The sequence below is a fragment of the Aptenodytes patagonicus genome, chromosome Z (assembly GCF_965638725.1).
Source record: "Aptenodytes patagonicus chromosome Z, bAptPat1.pri.cur, whole genome shotgun sequence".
Taxonomy (NCBI): Eukaryota; Metazoa; Chordata; class Aves; order Sphenisciformes; family Spheniscidae; genus Aptenodytes; species Aptenodytes patagonicus.
Window position 1 is genome coordinate 86,316,721 of NC_134982.1, and position 25,792 is coordinate 86,342,512.

The 25,792-nt window shown below is 40.3% G+C and overlaps 1 protein-coding gene across 1 annotated transcript in view; it reads left to right on the forward strand.

Moving 5' to 3' along the window:
• Positions 1-25,086, forward strand: part of ADGRV1 (adhesion G protein-coupled receptor V1) — a 302,215-nt gene extending 277,129 nt beyond the window's left edge. The window contains exons 88-90 of the mRNA XM_076361800.1: positions 12,986-13,177; positions 14,965-15,142; positions 24,450-25,086. Coding sequence (XP_076217915.1) covers positions 12,986-13,177; positions 14,965-15,142; positions 24,450-24,568 — 489 coding nt within the window. The 3' untranslated portion in view covers positions 24,569-25,086. The remainder of the gene's footprint in view (positions 1-12,985; positions 13,178-14,964; positions 15,143-24,449) is intronic.
• Positions 25,087-25,792: the final 706 nt, after the last annotated feature.

The following is a 25,792-nucleotide window of genomic DNA, read 5'->3' on the forward strand; positions in this document are numbered from 1 at the left end:
GATTACACCTGCTAAGAGTCCATTTGCCAAGCATAAAAATGCCTTGCATGGGTGATATTCTTGTATAGGCCAATGTATTACTGACCATTTCATGTTTTTTTGACTAGCAACTTGTCTTCCTTTTGATAGGAATCCTTCCTGGATTTTTTTATAGCATTTTCTTTGCATACTGAAGTTGAAGTGTTGTATGTGTGATACTCATATGTGAGATGAAATCATGATCTCTAATTCCTTTTCTGTTGCTTTCAGCAAAGTTTGGGAAGATTCTTACTACCGGTGCTTTTTTAAATTTTCCTGCTAGATTCCTTTCAAATTAAGAAATTCAGTTTATCCTCCATTTATTCCTTCCATTTCTGCAGTAAAGGCAACATATAACTAAAGTATGGCACAAAGTAAATGCATTTTGTTGCCTTAATTCATATTGGTAAGTATGATCTTCATTGTACATTTATACTTTCTAATGGAGGAAAAAAACCCCATATTATCATCTTTTCCCCAAATTTAACATGTAGTAATGTAATTGTACATCTAATTTTACATCTAGTTTTACATCTAGTAATTCATTACATATGAAGCTTAACCTAAGGCTGCCAGGGCAGTTACAAGTAACTGAATGTATATGCTTTGAATAGCTCTATATCTGAATTCAGAGTTATCTAAGGCGTAAGATGGACGTTCACTCGAATACTGTGTTCAGTTTTGGGCCCCTCACTACAAGAAGGACGTTGAGGTGCTGGAGCGTGTCCAGAGAAGGGCAACGAGGCTGGTGAGGGGTCTGGAGAACAAGTCTGATGAGGAGCAGCTGAGGGAACTGGGGTTGTTTAGCCTGGAGAAAAGGAGGCTGAGGGGAGACCTCATCGCTCTCTACAACCACCTGAAAGGAGGTTGTAGCGAGGTGGGGTCGGTCTCTTCTCCCAAGTAACAAGTGATAGGACGAGAGGAAACGGCCTCAAGTTGTGCCAGGGGAGGTTTAGATTGGATGTAAGGAAAAATTCCTTCACTGAAAGAGTGGTGAAACATTGGAACAGGCTGCCCAGGGAAGTGGTGGAGTCCCCATCCCTGGAAGTATTTAAAAGATGAGTAGATGAGGCACTTAGGGACATGGTTTAGTGGGCATGGTGGTGTTGGGTCAATGGTTGGACTCGATGATCTTAGAGGTCTTTTCCAACCTCAATGATTCTATGATTCTATGATCTTGCCTTACTCGCTGACTGTGTTCAAAGAACAATTGTGCCTGTGCCTAGTTTATCTATGTTAAATTACATTTATAGGTATATAGTTATGTAGTTATACATATATAGCTATAGATAGTTATGGGTAAACACAAATTAGTATATATTTCTGTTACCCAGAAAATATTTATTTTATCTTAGACAACACAGAAACCACCTTAACAAAACCCTCACAGGCTGTTTGTAGCTTTGAAAGACTCCTAAGGAAAAGCGTGGAGTGACAGTGAGGCAGAAGGTAGGTATGTGGAGACAAGAGGCTACCGTTTTCCACTGAGAGCACTTGGAGAAACTGGCTTGGCCAGTTTTAGGAGTGTCATTATACTACATTAAACTGAATTTTTCCGAGTGAGCCTGCGGCAAGAACCACGGTCCCGGTGGTGGTGGTGGAGACACCATGCCCAACGTAGGAGCAGAGAAAGCAGAAGCATGCTCAGGTTGTTACCATTTCCACTGTCCTCACTGTGAACATCACCCTATGGACTTCTACATTCATTAAATTGTGTGAATTATTATAATTATTAATTATGTAAATTGGCACTGCCACACCAGGCTATGAGACTTCCATACTTGCCTATATAGATGGGTTTTATAGGCTTTATATTTGACCTGCTGAACATAAAATTGCTTCAAAATCCACCTGCCTGGCAAAGTTTCCCTGTCTCACTTCAAAACTTCCTACTAGTTCCCTCAGGAGGTTGCTTTTACCTCACATCAGGCTTTTCATTACTCACTTATCAGCCCGTCTTTTCTGCTAACTTCTGCAAGGAGCCAAAATGCTGTTACAGACACCTGAACATGCAGAGTCTGGAGGTGGAAGCCTAATTAGGTCAGTGTTCCCAATCCGGTCTGACCTGTAAGTACCTCCAGGTTGGTGGAGCTCACCTCCATGTGCTGTCCCTGCTCTGCAGGCAGAGCCAGTGCTGCCTGTGATTGTGCGGGCAGGGAGGAACAGGGCTCCAGGTCCTTCTCCGAGCACTGACTGGAGAAGGGATAATGGCAGAACTGGTGGCTGCTCTGCTGCGACTGGGGACGGGAGGGCGCAAAGGAAGAAAAGTCGAAAAGCACTAGAGTAAAAAAAAATAGTTAAGGGCTTCTTCCAGTCATGTACTCTCTTCTTGACCCACCATGCAGCTCTGGAGTTGGCAGCTGTCTGTGTTTGCTTTACATTGGACTTCACCATGCAGCCAAGACAGCTCTGTCAAACATTTTGGGTGGTTTTGCAATGAGAAAACATGATACTGTGGAGCCAGCAGTTACTGCCATACAAGGGTGCTGGAAAAGAATAGACAGCGATCTGCAGCCCTCACACAAAGAGTGAGACCTCAAAAGGACATGTATTCCATGCTAAGTAATAGGAAAAACTAAGCTAAAATAAAAACCAAAACAACAGCTGAGAAGCTTATTGCTTTGAAAAATACGTGAAAGTCCATCCTTCAACAGCTCCTATTATTTTTTCCTCAAGAAATGCTCCACAGATACCAGGAATGGGTCACAGAGCAGGTCATATCCAATTTCTTCTCTTTAGTGCTGCAGACATATCTTAAGTCAATTCTGGCATTAATCCATTAGAGAGAATTTCCAAGAGGGGAAATAACTTCTTGTTTTCCAAGTACAAGGAGAACCAACAGTTTGATACGTGTTTCATGACTTACACTATCTGTTGCTGACAACGCGTAGAGCTGCAGTCCTGCAAAGTTCAATAAATACAGCAAGACATGGAAATCAAATGTTCCAATTGCTTAGTTTTGAAATACATATGTGTGTATAAATATCCTTTGGTATTGCACTGGTATGCATTGACATACAATTTAGGTTGTTATAAGCAGAATCATAGGGAAATAACTAAATACTACAAGGCCATTACTCTCCCAAGTGTTGTTCCTGTCTCAGAAGTAGAGGGTGGTCCCTGTTTAGAGTCAGCCAATGGAATTGCCTCTGTGTTCATTTCATTCCCTTTCTATTTTCTGTAAATTTCCCTTTTTTTTTTTTTGTTCACAGCTTAGTAGCAGTATTTCTGTCTGAGTCTATTTAGAAAGCCCTGGTTTAAATTTTTGTGCCAATGATTTTTCTATTAAAAAATAAAAAGTTGTAACCCACAAATGCAAATTCTAGAAAGCTTTAGAGCTACTATTGCTAAAAAAACCTTCAAAACAAAAGTTTCTAATACAAGGCTGACATCATATCCATATTTAATGTGAGTTTGTTTTTAATTTTACTTTGAGTAACACTGCCTGTGAAAAGAGATCTCATTAACTCTTGAGGTACTTTTTATTCATCCAGAGCCTCCTCTCCTTGCACAGACTGGGGGCAAGGATGGGGGGAGGAAAATCAGCTCATTATGTCAAGGCAGGAAGTGAATGATGGACCTTCAATGACAGAGCCAAATATATTATTATACCTCCACCTACTCTTGTTCACCTACTTGTCAGATATGGAGGGATGTCTAGTCCTTGTCCTCATTTTTGCCCACGTTTCCCTTTTTTTGAGGAACATTCCTAACCAAAACAGTGTTAACTTCCTGCTTTATAAATAAGACTTGCCTTCTGCTGTCTCTGAAGCTGTGGAAAGGCAGTAAATACTTACAGTAATTTTCATTAAAATCAAGGGGGGTAGGGAGTGTAAATTGCTGACAGGTTCCTATGAATTTCATTTAATAGCAAAGCCTGCTAAACAGGACTTCTGAGACAATCAGAGCGCTCTGGCAAAAATAACTGTTTCTTGTAGTAAGTTACACATCTGTTATTCTGGACATAAAAAGCATAAAAAGTCATTTTAAGGTACTTGCTGGGGTCAGTTTTAACTACGGGGAGGTTGAAGATGGTGAGGCTTTATTTGGTTCCTTACAGCACAGTGTGGCTGTAGCTCCCTAACTGGCTGCAGCATCCCCAGAATGTTTTCCCAATAGTCAGAGAACGCTGGAGTATACAAACACCTTATTCCCACCAGTCTTGCCCTAAACCAGCCAAGCAGCAGGTATGGACAATAATTATATCAGTAATCCACAACCCTTGGGTTCCCTCCAAGCCAGAGTTTTTTGAAGGTTCCTTGTGTTTATGGCTTCTGAAGTTGCACCAGTCAGTTACAGTTTTACTCTGTTACGGCACTGCAGCGAAATGCTGCTAAACGAATGGTCTATCCAATTTCTCAGTCAGGTATCACAGAGTAACAAGAAATAAAGAAATAACAGTAGGCATAAGAGAGATTATGACACTGAAAGAATCAATTAAAGGGAAAAAATGTTGTTCTAGCAATAACTCCTATCCTTTACTTAATTCTTCATGTTGAGATTTTCTGTAATAGCAAGTAAAAGTTCAGCAATAAATACAAAGTTAGCTTCTCTCTTTTGACTCTTCCCGTCTGTCCATGCTGATTTCAATTCCCTGTTTCTTTTAACACTGTGTATTTGTCATGAATATAGATAAGTAGAAATTACTGCTTTAACAGAAAATAGAAAGAATACTTTAATGTGCTGCAGGAATAGCACTTTCTTTGACTTTTTATATGGGCAAGATTGACCTGTATTCGGTGATGCTAGTTTGTGTGGTCCCCGAATGCTAGCTTCCCTCTTGAGTATTGCCTTCCTATGCTAGTTTCCAGCTTGCTTTCAGATATAACTAGAGAATTAACTGCTCTAACACTGTTAGTCAGGAATCTCTTGACCTAGGGGCAGAGGTGACAAAAGCGTTTTCATCCACCGTTTCTTGTCTGTTTGAGAAAGAAATGAAAACAGTAGTAGTCGTAGATTGTAAGGTGTGAGCTGAAATGTAGGGTTATAAATGTGCACCTTGGAAAGCAAGTATGAGAGTAAATGTTTGCAAAATTTTGTCAAGCATGTGTGCAAATTCATGACCTCTGGTATTTCTAGGTCTTTACAGTCAATACAGTTGAAAAATATGTGAGGAATAACCTTATAGCTTTTGGTCTTTCTGTTTTGTCTTTTTTAGTGTAAGGTTCATCAGTGGACAAATAGCCTGTTTTTCATTGGTATGTGATCTGGCTGCTTTCTGCTACCAGAGTGGTCCTCCACATAGGACAAAGCACAAGAAGAACCTAATGCAAAGAGAACCTCAAGGGATGCCGTCCCCCATTTCTGTTGCCTGTGCAGGAAAGAAAAATAAAAAAGGCAGAGGGGAAAAAAGCCATGAGCCGAGAAATGGGGCAGAGATGGGGAACAATGGGGTGCTAGTCTGCTTTGTCTGCTCTTGGCTTGGTTCTCAGCCTCCTGCAACCACGTGTGGTTGGTGTGATTTACCAAATCTGAGAGAGTGCTCTAACGAGGGACTGCAGCCAGACCTGCGGAGGTGAATTGCAAGCTTCTGCTGCATGCTGACTCTCCACTGTTTGCCCGCCACAGATCACGCCTATCCCACACTTTGTACCTTTGGTCTTTGACTCAGTGTTTGTTTCTTCCTCAGCTAAGCTGCAATACAAAAATAGGGCTTTCTTGGTATTTCCAGGATGACTAGATTGGAAGGAAGGAATGGAATCTTATTCTAGCTCAATCTGCACATCTGGCAAGTTTGGCTGAGCATCTGTATTTTCAGTGCATCTTCAAGCTGAACGCCTCTCTTTTGAAATTCAAATCTGTCCTCTTAAAACACACACCAACAAAAAAAACCCCAAAAACCTTTTCCACCACTTGCAGGGCTGAAATCGGAGTTACACATGGCAGTTGTGTGGGAGCAGCTGCAAGCGTGCTGAGAGCTATGCGAAATATTTATAGTGAATCCTGTGTATCCAAGCAAATCTGCTTTTTAAAGATTTGCCAAAGTTTGTGAACCTTTCAGGTAAACCTGAGCCAAGTTTAGACTAAATCTGAGCTGAATGGAGTTTGCCAGAAAGGAATTTATGGCTTTGGGTAGAAACTGCAAGATTCAGCATGGTCTTGGTATAGTTGGCTCTGCATAAAGAGAAACTTGGCAGTTTAGACTAAGTTTCACGTGTTACATTAATATTAGGAAAATTTATTCATAATGCTGAAAGCACAGTATTTTTATCATTATTACAGAATATACCCATAACCTGTTTATCTGTGGAGTTATAACTACAAAAAAAGAAAGCACCTGATATAGTTATATCTTAGTTCAAACCTGTAAATACATTCTTAATTTAATGATAGGTATATGAATGATTATTTTCCTTCATTCCATTTTTTATGGTGGCTTCTGTGCATGTATGTGTATGTGGTGGCAGTCGGTTGGTTCAACAAGTGGTCTTATGCTGTTGCCTACCAAGATGGCATGAGTTTTGCAGTCCTCAGTTACATTTATTGTTGTCTTTTGATTCTGATGTGAATTTTTAGAACTTCGGCTGTAACTGACACAGATCTTTTCCTACAGAGCAAAATGGAGAGTAAACACCTCAGGAAGCAAAGTGTGGATAAGCAGTAAATGTTCCCAATAGAAACTGTCATAAGAGAAATGATGTGATTGACAAGAATGATAACAGCTTCATCAAAACTGGTGCTTAATGGCAAATAAACAGTCAAACCCTTGACAGTACATAGCAGGTCCAAAGTCGACTTACTAAGTGTAATCACCAGTTGGCAGGGTTGCACTGCTAAAGACATGGCTTTTACAACAGTCACTTTGAATGCAAAGAAAAAGAGTTAGATTTAAACATAAGGATCTGATTTACATTTCAAAGGTTAATATTTCTGGAGAGCTATGAGTGGGAGATGTTAAGCGATGGCTTAGGATATAGTATCATGTGACTAAGATGATACTTCTGTCATGACACCAATAAAAGATCTTCAAGCTGTTCTCAAAAATATGGTTGAAGAAGATACAGAAAAATAAAATGTACATTAAAGTCTGCTTTTTGGTATCTAGATATGCACAAAAATGTTGTGCATGCAATTTATCATAATTATCTCTGAAAACAAGGAAACTTGCAGAAGGAAATAGAGAATTATACATGTTTTATGTGTGTCACTTGGGTAGCATTATTAATGCTATTGTGTATATGAATATTCAGTTCCATGGCTAATTTTATTCCAAAAATGATTAGGAAAGACAACAATATCAAATATATATCATGCATTGTACAATGGCCCTGATTATAATTTCCTGAATATGATTCCTTTAATATTGTGAGTCATTTTTTGCTATGTAGATACTAGCTTCTTGAACATGGCAAAACAGGCAAATTATCTGGATTAATCAGACCAGTAATTTTCCCAAAAGCAGTAGGCACTTGTTATGTAAATCAGAGTTAATCCACAGCAGGCTTTGACTGGCCAGTGATGGAAAACTACGTGAGAAAAGAGAAGTCCGCAACATAAGAAATTCCAGTAAATTAGTGAAATCCCCAGGGAAGTTCACAAGAAGTCAGCTAAGGCATTAAGGTGCACAAGCATCAGCCAAGACGCTGCCACCAGGACTGGCAGCAGCACCCATGGCCATCGACAGCTGCCCAGGAAGGACAGCCTGACCATTAAACTGACAAGCAAAGGACTTTCTAGGACTGGTTGCCAAGAGTAAATTAGCGTAGTCCAGACAGAGAATAAGATTAAATCTCACCCTGATAAGATTAAAAAAAACTAAAGTGAAACTAACCGAAGCATAAACCAGCATGCGGAAATTCCTCTACCGTGACTACAGACAGCTAGTCTCAAAAGCTGATCTGAGTAAAGACAACTCTTCTGTTGGCAGAGACACCTGTTTGTGTGATTTCTTGGTTTTTTTACCACGTGGCACCAATAAATGTGTAACTTTAAAAATAATAGTGATGTTGTAGCCATGGTGAACTAAGGATCAGAATGATCCAGTTCTGGACGCAGAGGTCTTTTTGTGGTCTAACACAAGATACCATCTTTCTTCACAAGCCTGGATGTCCCTTACAATATTCTCTTTTGAAAAAACAACTTGTAGTGATATAGTCACATGATTTGTGATATAGTCACGTGATGATAGTTATCAAATAAAATTTTCCAAATTAAAATAGGAACTCAAAGAATGCCACTGTAGAGTGCACTGAATTTTTGTTAGTGCTGATACACACACTGAAACAAGTTGAGGAACTGTTCAAATGGAGTGTTCAAATGACTTTTCTTTACCAAAAGTCCTGCAAAAATACTTTAGTTTTATAAATAGAAATACCATTCCTCTAAAATAGATTACATTATCTGAATCCACTTCTCCTTGGAAAACCAGTTTTTGCAATTTCAAGGTAGGGTATCTCAGGCATGGATGAAAATACTTGTGTGAGAAGTTTGATGTATATTAGTTTTTTTGGAAAAAAAAAAAGAAATCTAATGCCTTGGTTTGTTTGTGTTTATTAGAGCAATAAAAGTCCTTTATCTTACAAGACCAATTTAAAATTATGGGATACAGTAGACATCTTGGTTTTCTCTCAGTGTGTAAAAAGGAGATGATGAAGAGGTTTGTTGATGGCCTACAGTCTATTGTATCCTTTCTCATTACTATTAGCAGAGTTATCTCTGCTTCCAAATTTAGACGTACTGTAGTGTCAGCACAGTGCGTTGGAGCATGCAGAATTAGAGGATAAAGAGACAGAGAGACTACGAGCGTCAAATATGCAATGAAGGCTTTCTATGGATCAATCCTCCAGGTTTGCATGTGATCTTATGAAGTGTAAAATGTATGTAAATGTCCTTTTATTGACAGCTGTGGAAGTCTGTCCTTAATTTACTAGCTTCCTGCAGCGGTCACTCCACAGAATAAATAAATCAAGCTGTTGTATATGAGAACGCCCCTCACAACCATGCATGCACAAAACCCTCCCACAAATTATAAAACGTACCAGAAGAAAAACCTCCTTTCTTCTTCTATAGAGAGCTTTCCACAGTCTCTTCGGGCAACTTGTTCCAGTGCTTAATTACCCTCACATTAAATATGTTTTCCTTATATCCAGTTGGAACCTCCCCTGTCTCAACCTGGGACCAGCATCTCTCATTCTCCTGCCATGCCCCTCTGTCTTCTCAGTACCCACCTCTTGTGTATTGGAAAGCTAATAGCAGTTAATGGCTATTCATTCCCCTCTGAGCCTGCTTCACGCCGAAAAGCCCAGTTCCCTCAGCCTGTCCTCACACGGTATGTGCTTGAGCCCCTGACTATCTTGGTGCCCCTCCACTGGACTTGCTCAAGTTCTTACCCATCCAGTGCTCTACCCATCTAGACGACAATGTCCTAACTTGGGTACCAGAGTGCTGTGGGAGACTACGCTGAAAGCCTGTCGGCTTAGCAATCAGTCATTTCACTCTGAGACCCAATAGTTTCTTTTGGCCTCCCTGTACATGCCTGTGGGCTGAGGAGAACGGCTCTGAATTTGTATGCAACAACAGAGGATATTGGTACTGGGCTGTGGTTTTGGGGTTTGGGTTTTTGGGGTTAGGTTGGGGTTTTTTAATGAAATCTTCTTAAGGATACAAAATTAATATTTACCACATTTTTAACAGAGATGTCATTGCCAGTGTTACTAATATCCATACCCAGACCTATCTTCTGATCCCTTTGGAGTGTGTAGGTTTCTTCTCTGAATATCCTGCACGTCTGGTAGACCTGTCAACAGAACTTGACTATTCTCTGCATTTCATACTTGGTCCAACTGGCAAGGACAATGTCTGTGTGTCTCTGAAAAAGTAAAGTTGTGCCAACTTGGCCAAAGTTGTTTATAGGATAAACACAGTGAAACATATATTACAATGCCAACAGCCTTATTTTCATAGTACTTTAAGACTATTTTTACAGTATTAAAGGTTGAAGTGAAAAAGAACATAATGAGTGTCAAAAGTGGGATGAAGGACAATTCGATTCTCAAACTAGTGCTTTACAAAAAACCCACTGAGACTGTGAAAGCTGTGGTTGCACTGACACAACCCGAGTGTCTGCATCCTGCCTGTGCTCTTTCAGAGTAAACAGCCTGGTAGCTGCTGGTGCTAAAATAAGCATGGATCAATACGACTTGATCCATGGCATCTTCATGTGTATGATCGTTGGAACTGAGTGTTGTTCAGGCAGGACCATTTGCCTTGTTTTGATTTCCCAAAATTCAGTTGGAGTGGTTTCTAATAGAGACACGGGGTAGTGCGAATAAGACCACAAACCTCTTTTGATACTTCAAACAAAACTGCAGTGATGGCACGTAGGAACTCAACTCTACAGAGTGTATCTTCTTGAGACTCTAGATTTGGATAGGAGTATGGGTCAAAGAAGGTTCCATCCCTTTTCCAGCTAAGCAAGAAATCTTCTACCCAGCAACATGGTTCCTGTGTAAATGTATAACCTACATAGGAGTGTTGGGTTTTGTTAGGTATAAATTTCTGTTTGTAAGGCATTGCTGTAATATTTTGCAAGAGTGGGAGAAGTAAAACTCACAATTTTTGTCTCTGTTAGCTAACTCAGCCTGTGACTCCTCCTGTCCTTAGACAGTCAGATAACCTCCCCGAGTCCATGTGCTCATTGTGGAAGGACCCAGAGGAGCTGTCTCATCACCCGTCTGCATCAATATGTGGGAGTTCTCTGAATTGCATATACTGAAGTTCCTTCTCAGCTTCGAGAACGGGAGGGATGCAGCAGGAGTGCCACACGAGGCGATGCATCTCAGGGATGCTGGCTCCTGCTGCCCAGGACAAGGATCTGCGTCTCTGGACAACAGCAAGGGGCAGAAGTGGTGGCAGCAGGGAGGAGTGGCAGCAAGGATGCTTCGGGTGTCAAAATTCCTTTCTGTGGTTCTGGTAGAACAACAGTTCCTCAGAAATAGCACTGTCCGAAACACACACGAGTTAAATTGGGAGACCAGGACGAGTTAATTGGGCACTTTATTCCATGTTTATTTGTTTCAGAAGTGTAAGCGTCCACACTTCGGGCTGCACAGGAGAGTGACATAGCATGGGCCTTGCATACCAATGCCTTAGGTCCCTGCGATTCTGAAAGACAGGGGTGTGCAGCATTTTCAGGTAATGGGTTTTCCTGAAAAGTACAAAACCACTTGAAACATGCGTGCAACTTTTGTGGCTAGGTCCTCAGAGACTGAAATGCCAGAGGCTGCTCTGAATTCAGTGTCGTCACTGTGATCCGTTCTTCTTGGGTTTTTTATCCTTTTCGTATCCATTAAACAACTTAATTTAAAAGAAATCCATTTGCTGGTCCCATTATGCTTGACATACATCAGAGTACTTGGATTTGTTTATAGAATGAAAGGGCATTTTGGTTCCATTTTAGTGTCTCTTAAGTGCAACGTGTTTGCATCAGTTTTTTTGGAATGTATTTACTTACATGTATCACAAAGAAATTTCCTCTCAGTTAGCTGCTCTGGGTCCTCGTGACAAAAAACAATAATCTGGAAAAGTGGGAAAATGTTTTCTCAAAATAATTGTTTTTAACACTTTGGTTTGCTGGTTTGCTGTTAAAAAAAATGCACACATGGAGCTGTATGGCTTTATAGCAGCTGTACGAGGGTATTTCCAGTGTTTGACCAGCTGAGATTGAAATCCCATTGAATCCCATTAACTTCTGTTATGTGTCACTTTCGACCAGACTGTTTTGTCATATAGTTTTGGCATTAGAAATTATGAATCTGTGGATCATGAAGTGCTGCTGCCTGTTTTATAGGGATGGAAATGAACATGTATCTTGGGTATTTGCAGTCTCCATGTATTTTCAAAATTCCTTCCATTAGGAATTCTCAAATATAATTAGATTAAACCCCTTACTATTTATAATTCCAGTTATTGCTTTCATGCCAATGGGTACCTTTCCAATAAATTGTTCTGTTTAATACAATTGGTTTCAGGGGTCTAGAGGACAATGTGAAATACAAAAAACAATGCAAATGTAATTGTGTTGCAGCAATCGGGAAGAATCCAGAAGTCTTCCTTCTGTACTCTTTTGGTTAACCCCTTCTTCAGTAATTATTGAACTGGTTGATTTATCAATTGAAATGGATTGTTTTCCCTCAGTATTAGTGCAACTTAAGAATTAGAAAAAGAAAAAGTCAGATTTCATATTCAGAAGTTTCATATTCATAAATTCAGAAGATTCATATTCATATTCATATTCAGAAGATTTCGTATTCAGAAATCACTGGATTTCTTTGCAAATAAAAGTCATGGTTATAATATTTTTCTTGGCTAAGTCTAAAGGTCAAAATTAGCAAGTTTTAAAGAAGAACTGCAGAGGCATACAGCAGAGCCCTTGTAGTAATCACAAATGAAAGACAGTGCTGAATTAGTGAATAACACAGAAAATCTAATTTATAGTTACAACTTGGTATCTGTGATGGCAGCAGTGCAGTTTGCATGAGATTGAAATTGGGGCAAGAATGCAAAGAGCCAGCAGGTCAGTAAGGAAATAAAGAATTGTGGCTAGGGGCCAGCAGCCAAATCCTATTGTAAAGGCGGCCCTTAACCACATTTTCACTATTATGACAACTGTGAAATTCGAGTTGGTTTTGCTGTTGTTGGGATCTTGGCTTTGCTTTGCAACCGCGTGGGTTCAACCAAATAATCATTTTCAGTGACTCTTTTGGTCTGGGGTTTTTTTGTGTGTGTGTGTGTGTTTAGCTGGAGGCCTCAGCACATGAACTTATTTTTAACCTCCAGATGTCTGATGGGCAGTGAAGTCATCTCTTATTTTCCATAGAAACTGGCTGCAGTCCTTTGAGGCACGGATTGCTGGTGTGAGGGACAGCATCTGCTACAGCATATAGGACCTTGCCATGACTGCGTTCGAACTCTGATCTAAGCTCCCTGCATCTCACAAGCTGACGTTCTTTTTCTCTCTCTGTTTCAGGGTCTTTATGTCTTTGTGGTATATTTTATCCTGCACAACCAACTTTGCTGTCCTGTGAAAGCAAGTTATACGGTAGACATGAATGGGCATACAACTCCGGGATCGGCTTTTTTCACACATGGCAGTGGTCTGCCGGCTGCAGGTGGAGAGATCAGCAAGTCCACTCAGAACCTCATCAGTGCTATGGAAGAGGTAACAGTGCTCTGTAGGCATTACCCTGTGTATTGAAAATGTACCTGGAGATTTAAGTGGCAGTACTGAAGTGTAATACACAGGAATGAGATGCTAATTATTGTAGGTTGGCTTTGGGGAGGGGGGGATTATTATTTTTTTTACCATAAAAATTGTTATCTTTAGCCATGGTGATATTCTTGGAACTTACAATTCCCTGGTAACATCCCATCTAGAGAATTTCCCCTTTTCTACTTGAGTCTTCAGTTTGTTATAGAGGCTGGTTAAAGTGTTGTCAAAAGTAGATCATGAGAAATCAAAACATCGATTTAATTCTTTCAGCTTACTGTAGGTCTTAGATGAGTTTTAAGTCTTTAATTTTCCAAAATCATGCCGTGCAAAATTTCTGGAAATTTTAATAGAATAGAATAAAATTAGAATGGAAAAGAAAAGAAGAGAAAAGTAAAGAAGAGAAGAGAAAAAAGAAAAAGAAAAAGAGGAAAGAAAAAGAAAAAGAAAAGAGGAAAGAAAAAAAAGAGAAAAAGAAAAAGAAAAAGAAAAAGAAAAAGAAAAAGAAAAAGAAAAAGAAAAAGAAAAAGAAAAAGAAAAAGAAAAAGAAAAAGAAAAAGAAAAAGAAAGGAAAAGAAATTTTGAGGGAGATGATTTTCAGTCTCTTTGTTGCTGGAACTGGAATGCTGCTAGTATCACTTTTCACTACCTGTAGTAAACCAAGGTGACTTTTGCTGCTATGTACATGTGTGTGTTGATAGAGCTAGTTGAAAATTTTCCAGCTAAACAGTTTTTCCAGGAAAAACACCAATTTAATGGAATTGAAATATTTCAAGGGAACATGTCAGTTCTAGTAATAATTTTTGTGGAAACCAACCTGCTCACCTGGCAGCTGTTTTGCCCATTTCTCTACCTGCTTGACTGTAGGTTTGTCTGGATTTTAAAGCTCCTCAGCTGCCTCCTGGCAGACCACTAAATTTATTCAACTTCTCAGCGTCAGGTGGTGCCTGACTCCCCAGTTTAGTGGACAGCGTAGCTTCTCAGCTCTACATGGCAAGCTTTTATGTTCCTAAGCTCCTAAACAGTGGATGAGCAATAAACCAAGAAAATGTATTTTGATTGTCCTAAAATGTATTTTTTTAGAGTTCAGTATTTTGGCTTTTCATCACATTTAAGGAGGAGATAGATTTTCAAACCCAATTTTGTTCTCATGAACAGAAATTCTGGTTTTTTTGTGAGGCTCCACTTTAAATTGAAGTGGCCGGTGAACTATAGCAAAGTTGATATTGAAACTGTAGGGCTGTATACCACCACCAGAACCCTCAAAGGCTGGCAAAGATTACTTTAACATTTTGTATTGGTAAACATGGGAAGCAGTGGGTTGCCAGCTGTAGATCATACAGTGGAAAGTGGTGATGATTAGTGGCTATAGAAGGGAGAAGCAGGGTCCAGCAGAGGAAGAGGCAGCGTTAAGAGAGGAGTAGACTAGAACCTTTCAGTGCTTTAATTTAAAGTTCTCCATACCAGGGGCCAATGTTCAGAAATAGCAATATTTTTTTAACTTTTTGAGATAGCTAGGACAGGCATAATAAACACAAGGTTAAATGACTTGTAATCGAGTTACATATATATATTTTATTAAAAAAAAAAAAAAAAAGGCTACCTGGTTCACTATAGAAGTGACAGAATAGCTGGTTCCAAAATCTCTTGGTCGTGAGTTCGGCTCTGGTCATAGTTTCCAGTTTCTATGCTATAGTTTTGATGATTACTGCATTTCTGTGTCTTTTTAAACTTTGCAGGTGCCTGCAGACTGGGAGAGGGCATCCTTGCAGCCTGCTAGTGGAGCTAGTGCTGCCTTTAAGCAGAGTCCACAAAACGGCAATGTTTTCCACCCTTCTGGAGGATTTAGTACCAGCTCATTGGTTGCTGATGAGGAATCACAGGAGTTTGATGACCTAATATTTGCTTTAAAGACTGGTGAGTGACTCTTCTCCTTGTTCCTCAACGGTTGTTATGTTGTTCTTCACCCTAATGGTGTCACCATTCCATGAGATCAAATTAACGAGACCCATTAATATAATCTGATTGCCAGTGAAAATCTGAAGTAAAATTGTTTTGCCTTGGACTGCTATTCCATGAAAGATATTGTGCAGGCTATCTAAAATAACAACAAGGGAGTCTGCAAGAATATGTTCTGAGTCATGATGATAAGCAGACCTACAGAAAGTAGCAGCAGATTGGAGGCTCTGACATTCTTTCACAAGTGCTTAAATGGCTAACTGGCTGCGTCTAGATATGGGGTGTCTTGTCTTCTTTTCCTTTCTTTTTCAAATTGATATGTAGAATATATGCAATGCCTATCTTTATTTTTTTATATACATATATGTATGTGAGAAACAGCATAACTTCATAAATATTCTCCCAATGAGTGTAAGACAAAATTTTTGTATGAAATACATTTGGACCTGAAAAATGGTGTACACCGGAAAGATAAACGAGATAGACTTCTGCCCAAACACAAGAGCCAGCGTGATCCCAGGCTTTGCCCTCAGTTATGTATTGCTTTTCTGCTTCTCACCCACTCTGCCAATGAAACTTCAGGTTATTCAAATGATGATGTAAATAGATACCCGGATGTGGCCACAGGCGGAAGAAATGAAGTGAAACCTGATTCAAAGATAGGTCCTAGAATCATAGAATGGTTTGGGTTGGAAGGGACCTCTAAAGGTCATCTAGTCCAACCCCCCTGCCGTGGGCAGGGACATCTTCAACTGGATCAGGTTGCTCAGAGCCCCGTCCAACCTGACCTGGAATGTTTCCAGGGATGGGGCATCCACCGCCTCTCTGGGCAACCTGGGCCAGTGTTTCACCACCCTCAGCGTAAAAAATTTCTTCCTTATAACTAGTCTAAATCTACCCCCCTTTAGTTTAAAGCCATTCCCCCTTGTCCTGTCGCAACAGGCCCTGCTCAAAAATTTGCGGCCATCTTTTTTATAAGCCCCTTTTAAGTACTGATAGGCTGCAATAAGGTCTCCCCGAAGCCTTCTCTTCTCTAGCCTGAACAACCCCAACTCTCCCAGCCTTTCTTCCTAGGAGAGGTGTTCCATCCCCCTGACCATTTTCATGGTCCTCCTCTGGACCCGCTCCAACAGGTCCATGTCTTTCTTATGCTGAGGGCTCCAGAGCTGGACACAGCACTGCAGGTGGGGTCTCCCCAGAGCAGAGTAGAGGGGCAGAATCCCCTCCCTTGACCTGCTGGCCACGCTGCTTTGGATGCAGCCCAGGATACGATTGGCCTTCTGGGCTGCGAGCGCACATTGCTGGCTCATGTCCAGCTTTTCATCCCCCAGTACCCCCAAGTGCTTCTCGGCAGGGCTGCTCTCAATCCCTTCATCCCCCAGCCTGTGTTGATACCGGGGGTTGCCCCGACCCAGGTGCAGGACCTTGCACTTGGCCTTGTTAAACCTCATGAGGTTCACACGGGCCCACTTCTCCAGCTTGTCCAGGTCCCTCTGGATGGCATCCCCTCCCTCTGGCGTCAACACAGGAATGTCTGATAAGACGACCACAAGGGCAAAGGAGTGCCACCTGATAAGACCTGGCAATGCTAACCCAAGCGCACCTCCTCTAGGCACCAGATGAAATACAAATGGGCTAGTTTGGCAGTAGGAGGTCACCTGAACGATCTTTGGGGACACCATCGAGCCTTGCAAGAGACAACAGCAAGGTACTGGTGACATTAGCAGGTTAAGTGCTCTGGCACTGATAATTTCAGGAGTTTGTTCCCTTCAGCGACACCAAGGAAAACAGTCAAACTGGTTGGAAGACCGGGAATGCTGCTAATGAAGGGGTAGTTTTATTCAGTATATTCATAATACTTTATCTCCTAAGCCAATCTCCATTGCAGAAAACTCCTCTAATTATGAAGATAATTGGATTATTAATAACTGGCCTAGTGCTAAGAAGTGCAAATTTTTATGAAGATTGTCTCAAGATCTGTATTGTACCTGTTAATTTTACTGGGCATTTTGTAGACTACTTCTACTTTGTTATGCAGTTAAAGATTTTGGGCAAGACTAAAATCTAGGTGCATAAGCTTACAGTTGCAAACCTTTTTTTTAAGTACCTAAGAAGGTAGGTTTTACTTTTTTACTCCTTCCTGAATATTTTGAAGGAAACCAGATAATTCATAGTTAATAAGGTATGAAGCCATTCACATCTAACACTCCCACCATCGCACACAGTGTTTACTGCTTAAGCACTTCAGTTGACATCAGTTGGCCTGTTTTCTGCAGTAAACTCTACGCACTGTGGAAGACTGAGTCTTAAATCATGAAGAACAATCTAGGCAACAGCAGTACTTAAAACTCATGGTTAATATGACTCACCACAACTTCAGCATTTAATGATTTTTTTTAATAAATCTTCAAGCTCCATCCTTAGTTAATTTGTTTTCAGTCCTTCTGAAGTAGGCCTAGAACCAGCTTTTGATTATTTGCCTAAATTTTATTGTCTTCTTTATTAATATTTTATTATAATTTGTTCTTATGAGCCTTTTGTATGAATGTGATTTGAAGCAGAGACCTCAGACCACAGTTGGATAAAAATATTTTTGTTTGCATTACTGATTCAAGTACTACCTGACCATTTTACCCCAATGCTTATTCATGTGCCTGAACTGTGTCCCCAGCAACATTACAAGGGAAAAAAAAGATGTTTTCTAAGCCAAACCAGTTGTCCCATCTGGATCCAGCCCCACACAGAACCTTTGAACAAGCCAAACTGAAGAGGCGGTATTGAGGTTAGAGTAGCTTTAACCACCAAAGTAAATGTTTATCAGCTATTGCCTTAGATACAAGCTGTAGCTCAACACATACTTTAATCCAAAAAATGTGAGCTTTTCTGTAACTAAAAATCATATCTGTTTTATTATTTTCATCCAGACCTGCTCTCTAGTCCAGTTCAGTGCATGGCCAAGGAGTCAAGGTGCTCCCGACGGCACAAGGGAGGGAACCCCGTGGAAGCAATAAAAAGGGAGATGAGGTGGTGGAAAGTGGGATTTCTTCTCTGTTTGGCAGTACAGGCTTATGCTGCTAAAGTATTCATTGAGCTGTGGTCTGACGGGAACTTTATGATACAGTTAAGCTAGCAGGCACTGAAAGGAGCCTGTCTCCTGGTCCCTCCTGGCAGCACATTTCTTCTTCTTCTCTTCTATCATACTCACGTGAAACCACAACAACTCAGGTTAGAGACTTCTCCTCTCCCTCTTCCTTTCCTTTCCTTCCTCTCCCCCTCTCTCCCCCTCTCCCCTTGCCACTCCACATCAGTTTGATGCCCTTAGAGCACCAGTCCCAGCTCCAAGGAAGCAGTGGTCATCAGCAACTGGAAGACCAGCACCACTTCTCTAAATAGGCTAAAATGTATGGGCAGCTGAGATGCCTTTTTGCTGCCTTGCTCTTGTCTGTCATTTGCTGCAAGCAGTGCTTCTGAAACCTTTTAGACCAGGCTTTATTTCAGTAAGCTGAGAATTTCTCATCTCAAGCAGACAAGCCCCTGGAAGAGCAGGGAGAAGGTGCTTTGCACCACATTAGCTGTTTTTATCACTCCTAAACTGGGAGGTGTGGCTTTTGGGTATAGGGGGGGAATAGAAATGCTTGCTCTGCTGTTGCTTGAGCTTTACCTCTGGTAAGCAGAAACAGAAACCTCTATTATCTGTTGTTCCCTAAAACTGTCAGTCTATAACCGAACTCAGCCTCAGCTGTGCTAAAATATTAGCTCCTGCTCTGAAGGTTGGCTGAGGATCAGCACTGATTAGAAGAGGAGTATGCAAAAATACCTTTATGCCTCTTTGCACTTCATCTGTCCTTTCTGCTTATGTAGTTTGGAGCTGCCTGAAGGTTGCTTTAATTTATGCTCACTGTCTGTAGCCCCAAGGTTTAATCTGGCAACCAAGAATAGTGAGAACGAGGGTATAATCACAGCAAAGTTTAAATCTCATTCCTGTCCTCCTGCCCCACCCTTGCATGGCAGCTGGCCACTCTCAGCTGCAGAAATGAAGGATGGCTGATGCAGGTTAAAAAAAATCAAACCAACCCCCACAGCACAATTTTATTCTTTAACTTGCAACAGTTTAGTAGTTTGCAGTTTGCAGTGCAGCTCCACAAATAGATGTGTTGGCACACTTGGTCTTATTGCTAAAGAAATGTGTCGTAGAACTATGCACTTAGCCCTTGGTTCCGTAATCATTAATGCTGGGCCTAATTACAGATTAACCTGAAATATGGACTGGGTCAGATGAAGGCATACAGCCACATTTCTAGCAAATTAGGTGGACAACAGAGTACTGTTTCTTAGCCAGCTTTCATGCTAGTTTTGTGCAAGCTTTGCATCACATGGCCATAGAATTTTTTTTTGGTGCAAGAAATCCAAAAGCTGGACTTCTTATATCATAAAGCCATGGCCCCTGAATGCCTTATCAATTAATTCCTCCTTTCCATCAAATATGTTCATGTCCATACAGAAATATATAGTTAGGATTCACTATGCTCACTGTATCACCTCATCTCGTACACTGTGGGAATCTTTTGGAAGGCCAGCCAGCTGTAAGGCATTTTATGTGAAGGGAATTATAGGATAATTATAGTAGCAAAAAATAATTTAGGGACATGTCCTGCCTATTGATATGTGCCAAAACCTATTTTTTTTTTTTAATGTTTATGAATTCAGCTTAAATTATTTATTTTATTATATTTCATTTATGGCTTTTATAATGAATCAAAGGCTTAGCTTCTACTGAGAAGGACAATTATTTACTAATTAGTTTTTGTTAATTGCACTAATTAACTTTACAAGTGCTGTCATTTTGGACTAGATCTCATTTTTCCTCTGATTTCTTGTGCAAGTTTTATATTGATAGACAATTTAATAAGACCATTGCCTTCCACATTGTCACAGAGTTGTATGTTACTGTCATTGAGGCTAAAGCCCAATATAGCAGAATTCCCTAAGGGCTTCTACTCTGGTGAGGGCTGGGGGGTTAAAAAGGGAGCCAACAGAATAAAATTAGATGGAAGCTGTCCCAAAGCAGCAAGCTGTCCATCAGCTTTGCTCTAAAGCATAAATACCATAAATGCACCATAGCTTTACTGATCTCTGAGCTTCCATCCGTATTCCCGTCTCCTACAAATGCTTTTGTCCTCCCCCTTCTGTGATGCACAAAACTGAACTGATTCATTCCTTTGGGTGAGGTGTGAATGCAAAACACAGCAAAGCCTTTGAGAGAGGCCCAGGCCCCCCCCCCCCGGTACTGACTGGTGACCCACCCCTGTAGGAAGTTGTTTGCAAAGACATCTATAGGTTAGAGTGAAGAATCCCAGCCTGGCACATGGTACTTTCCAAATACATATCAGACAGTATCAATGGAGGATATTGCTACATCCACAGCTCAGTGTATTTTTGCTCTTAATAGAGGCATATGTGATAAATCCTAAGTAAATATTCTACATGGAGAATACCTGGAAAAATCTACTGTATGAGTTAAAAACCCCACACAAATACAGCTATTATAATAACGATGCTATATAAACCGACTCATAATTTTCAATCTAATACAGCTAGAGTTCCAAAGTCAGCGTTTTTTAAACCTTGGTGTTATCACTGTAGGTGCCTGGTTTAAGAATTGAGCATCTCATGTTGGGCATCCTGAACTAGAGGAAGCATTTGAAATTTCAAATTCTGAAAGGTGTTCAGTGCGACATCCTGGAGACTGTCTGTCACAGGGCAGATAAATCGTAGACGGTGGCAAAGCGCCAGATTTGTGCCCTGCCTTATCAACCTATGTCGTTTCTGTTTTGAAGGGCTCACTTCACAGAAAAAAAAGAAGGAAGGGTAGCCAGTTTGCATATTCTTTCAACTTCTCATTTGTGATTGCTCGCAAATACGCTACCTGTTGGATGTTGAACGTGACTGCATAGTATCCAGGAAGCATTTCTAGTCCAATCTGAACTTTATTCATAGAGGTCCAGATGTCTGTTGGTGTCGTTTCTGTAAAGTCAAAACCCTAGAAGAAGAATTGAAGTTGGTTCATGTAGCTTATTCATTTCTATCTAATACGTCTTACACATACAATATAAATCATGACTGATTCAGAAGGACAGACAGAAGTGCTTACGAGATAAAAAGTCTCCCCAGAGATACGAGAACAGTAATTACAAAACAAATTTGGTCTCCCATAAAATGTTTTAGTGAAAGTTTGAGATATATCTGAACAAGCCGACGATAACAGCTGGTGTTCAAGGGCACGTAGGAATGCACTGATGAAATCCTTCAACCAGCAGATGTCACTGGAAGGATCTCGCTGGGTTTGCAAAGCGAGCTGTGACTTTTCAGTTTCTAGCTAGTCCTTTGATACAAAAAGAAAGGAAGAAAGGCCTCATTTTCCTGCGTCTTTTTCTTAAAATAGTTTCTTCACAAATCGGGGAAAATGAATACTCCCTGCTACGTACCTACCATCCACCTCTAGCATCTCTAGGGGAGTACATGCTTTTTGGTATCTGAGTTTAAATTCTGCTCTAATCTGAGAACAAGGCGGACCTATGAACTCTGTGAAACTCCATCATGTAAACAGTCGTACCCTTTCCACTCTGCTGACTGTTTGGTAAGCTGGTATCCTGGTTACATGTCAGCTTTCATTCCTAAAAAGGATCAGCTCTTATGTAGTTTGTCTTTGCATCAGCAGCAGAACAAGGCCCTTGTAAATCCCAAGTAGCCTACTTCGGTCTCTGGTTTACCAAGTTCCTGTTAAGAACCTCCCTAACAAAAAAAAATCTCCTCTTACTTGCACAAAGCATGCACAAAGCATGCATGTATATGACATTTAAGAATATACATCGTGTAATACCGTATTAGACCAGTATCCGATCATTTTATAGTGACCAGCACAAGATTCTTTAAGAAACCCCTGAATAACTGGGGTTATTATAACAATAACAACATAATTATAACAATTTTACTGAATAATTACAGTATACCCACTAGTAAGACAAATATCTTTCTAACCCCAACAGTCAGTGTTCACCTTAAAATCTGAACCTGGGATGATCATGTTTATATAATATGATTTTAAACGTTTTCAATAATATGTTTTTTCCCTTTTTGAAATTTGTACCCTCTTCAGCCTAAATAAACGTTTTGAGTGAATTCCAATGTTAATGATGTTACATAAGGAGTATTGTTTTTATTTCTCCATTCAAAGTACTTTATTTACTTCAAGGTTATTACTTTGTTCTTCCATCCCCAAATGTTAAATACAGCAGTCTGATTTATCTTCTCTATTACAATCAAGTTTCCTTTCTAAAACAAACAGTTTTAGAGAAGGTAAGAAAAAAACCCAAATAACTTGCTTATGCAATTGCTGTTTTTCCCAGGACTTTCAAGCAGCTTTTAGTTATTAGGACCATGATTCAATGAAAAAGTTAAATATGCATATGAGTTTAAATCAGTAAGTAGGGCTTAATCATCTTCAGTACACTTACAAACAAGTATTTTAATGAGTCAGAGCTTAATTTTCTTGTCTTTATTATTGTATCTCCGTACGTTGATGGACTTTTACTCTTGTCATACTCTGACAGTAATTGCTGGTCTCTCAAGAGCTTGGGGTCATACAGACCCAAGAACAGGACTCATCTAGTAGATGTCAATGAATGCATGTTCACGTCACGACCCAAACACCAAAACCAGGTGTAAGAATGATCACGGTGCAGAAATACACACTTTTCACCTGAATGCAGTAGTGCTGGGTTCACGCAGCACTGCACCCGAGTTTGGCCCCTACCAGGACTTCTTCCAGACCTCTGCAGGAAAGTCTGCCCAGTCCTGAAGGTTCTTCTGCTCAGGTTCTCTGAACCAAGCTCAATATTCAAGATTGCAGCCTGATTTCCCCCAGCAAAGAGACGTCCCACCGCTGCCCCCTTTTCTGTACCTCTTTTCTACTTGGGGCGTGGTGGAAGGAAGGGTGCTATGGAAAAGTGGGAGAATAGGGTGCAGAGAAAATGATGAGGTAACTCCAAAAAAGTAAATGACCCTTATCTTGCCTCTTGCCGAACAAGCCAAAGGCTGGAATGTCAGCTGAAGCAGAAATAAGAGGTGCACTGTACAACTGATAGAAACTCCTAAAAATATTTTTTAGTATGAAAATGCAAATCTCTGCCTTTCCCAGCATACCCTGTTCGGGGCTTTTTGAGCCAAATGTCATTCCTTTGCAACTCCTTTGAACTGCGTGTAGTTACAGATCTACTTCTGCCCAAAATGAATAACTTCCCTAGTTATTTGTAAGTGACATCACTGTAAGACCATGCCTGAAATTAGTCTGTCTTGAAATCACCATGCCTAATTACACTGATGTGCAGTTCTCAACAAATTTAAAGCCTAGACGCCCTAAACCCTAACAAGACCCATGTGTTTTTTAGGATTCACTCTACAACTCGAGGAGCTGAAAACGCGCTGAAGTTTATAGTTACAACTGATGAAGTTGTCTGACAAAACACACATTTCATAAAAACTAGTGCAGGATTATGTATCTTCACACTAATCAACTCAAACCTCCCCCCAAAAAAAACCCCAACCCCCCAAAAAACAACAAGGAAGCAACAAGCTAGCAGAACTCCTGTGAGAAAAGGATGGAGAAAGTGGCCTCCTGAGGTGTCTTCCAGATGTGTTTTGGAAGTTTCCATGGGCCAAAGTCTAGTATTCGTTCACAGTAGAAGAAAAACACAATACACCAGTTTGTGCCAAATGTGAGTTTAAAGAATATTTAGTCAGCGTCTTTTCTCATGTTGAAATTACAATACTATTAAAACAGTTGGAATTATAGTTGAACAGGGAAATTGTATCATTAAAAATCAATTCTTCATGAAGAAGTCCTTGGAAATACCAGACTGTAACAGCCAGATCATGTACCCAGCCTAAGCCAGGCCTTGATTTATGCTCTTGTGATTTCAAGGCAACCTCTGAATAGCTATTGTACCATTAACTAAGACAAATAAAGTGACTGACAGTGGAATTATGAAAAAGCGTATCTGGATGGTACAAAACTACGTCAGATAATGTTATAGTCTGCGGATTCAGAATTGTGGACTAATAAGAGGAAATTTGCCACATCGTTGTGGGGTACGGAAGCATTTCAATAATCGGAATGAAGCAGAGCAGGACACAATATCACCATTTCTGTGTCGGGATTTCATTCTCACTGATTCTTTTTTCGTTTGTTTTTTTTTCGCTGTTTCAGGTGCAGGTCTCAGCGTCAGCGATAATGAATCTTGTCATGGCAGCCAGGACGGTGGCAGCATGGCTAACTCCCAGATCGTAGAGCTTAGAAGAATACCCATAGCAGACACTCACCTCTAACTCCACGGCTTGCTTGGTTTTTTGTTGTTTGGGTTTTTTTTAATTCAAGCCTCAGTATTTTTATATTTGTACTTCCTTTTGCACTAAAACACTATATGAAACTGTAGTAGAATGCCGTGAGCTTTACTGAACGTTTAACAAGGGAAGTTTGCTTGATGTTTTGTATATCAGAAAATAAACTGTAAATTTTTTACAGTGGCTGAGCACCAATAGATACCATGGCAATTGGCCTAGGTTTGTAACTTGTAGCTAGATGACGTATTTCACAAACTGTAGCTTTTTTAATTAACCTGTACGTGTAACACTGATTAATAAAAACAATAGAGTCCGTTTGATACAAACAAGTCTGTTATTTCTGCTTGCTGCTTATGGAGCTGGAAGATGATGCAGACACCCTGTTGGACAGGAAAGCTTTTTAATTACACAGTTGTTCTGAGTTTCCTAAGCTGCACTCTTCTCACTGGTTTTTGAGTACCCAAATCTGTGAACTTTACAAATTCAAATAAAGACACAGCCTTGAGCCAGAGAGCTTGAAATTTATATTGTGACGTGATAAAATATGCAATGATCTGAAACAAACAGAGGGAAGGAGAGATGAAGGACAAGAGTGAAACCACTGGCAGCTGCATGCTGTCGACTGCGTTACCTTGCTGGTTTCATAATATTAATCTCTCACTCTTCTCACAGTCAGAAATAAGGGGGAATTCCAAAGAGCTGAATTTTCTGTTAATCTCTGTAGGTGCTACACAGATACCCCTGTTCTGATTGAGGGTTCAAGTATTGCATTACAAATAGAGTTAGATCAGTAATCTGGGGTCATAAATGAGCAAGAAAAGTTCCTCGGGAAAAAAAATACGGAGGAAGTATTTCAGAACTGAGAGGGACAGGCAGGCTGATCTTGTAGGAATCATTAACTCTGCTGCTGCACAGACACTCTGGAAGAAAAACACATTAAAGCAGGAGACCAAGGGAATTTTTCCTCTGAACATTTCTGAGCATAGTATAGAAATACAGTAAATGAGAATGCAAGCCTTTCATACCTTCTTCAGGAACTTGCCTAAAGGTTTAACACTGGGCAAGCTCTGAGCAGCAACCTCTCCCTTTAAAAGAAAACTTGTCTTATGGAAATCTTTCCATGAATTTTGCTATATTGATATACAAATTTTACTGTATCTAATTACTTCTGAGCTGAAAAACAAACAAACCCCACTTCTGTGTCCCAGT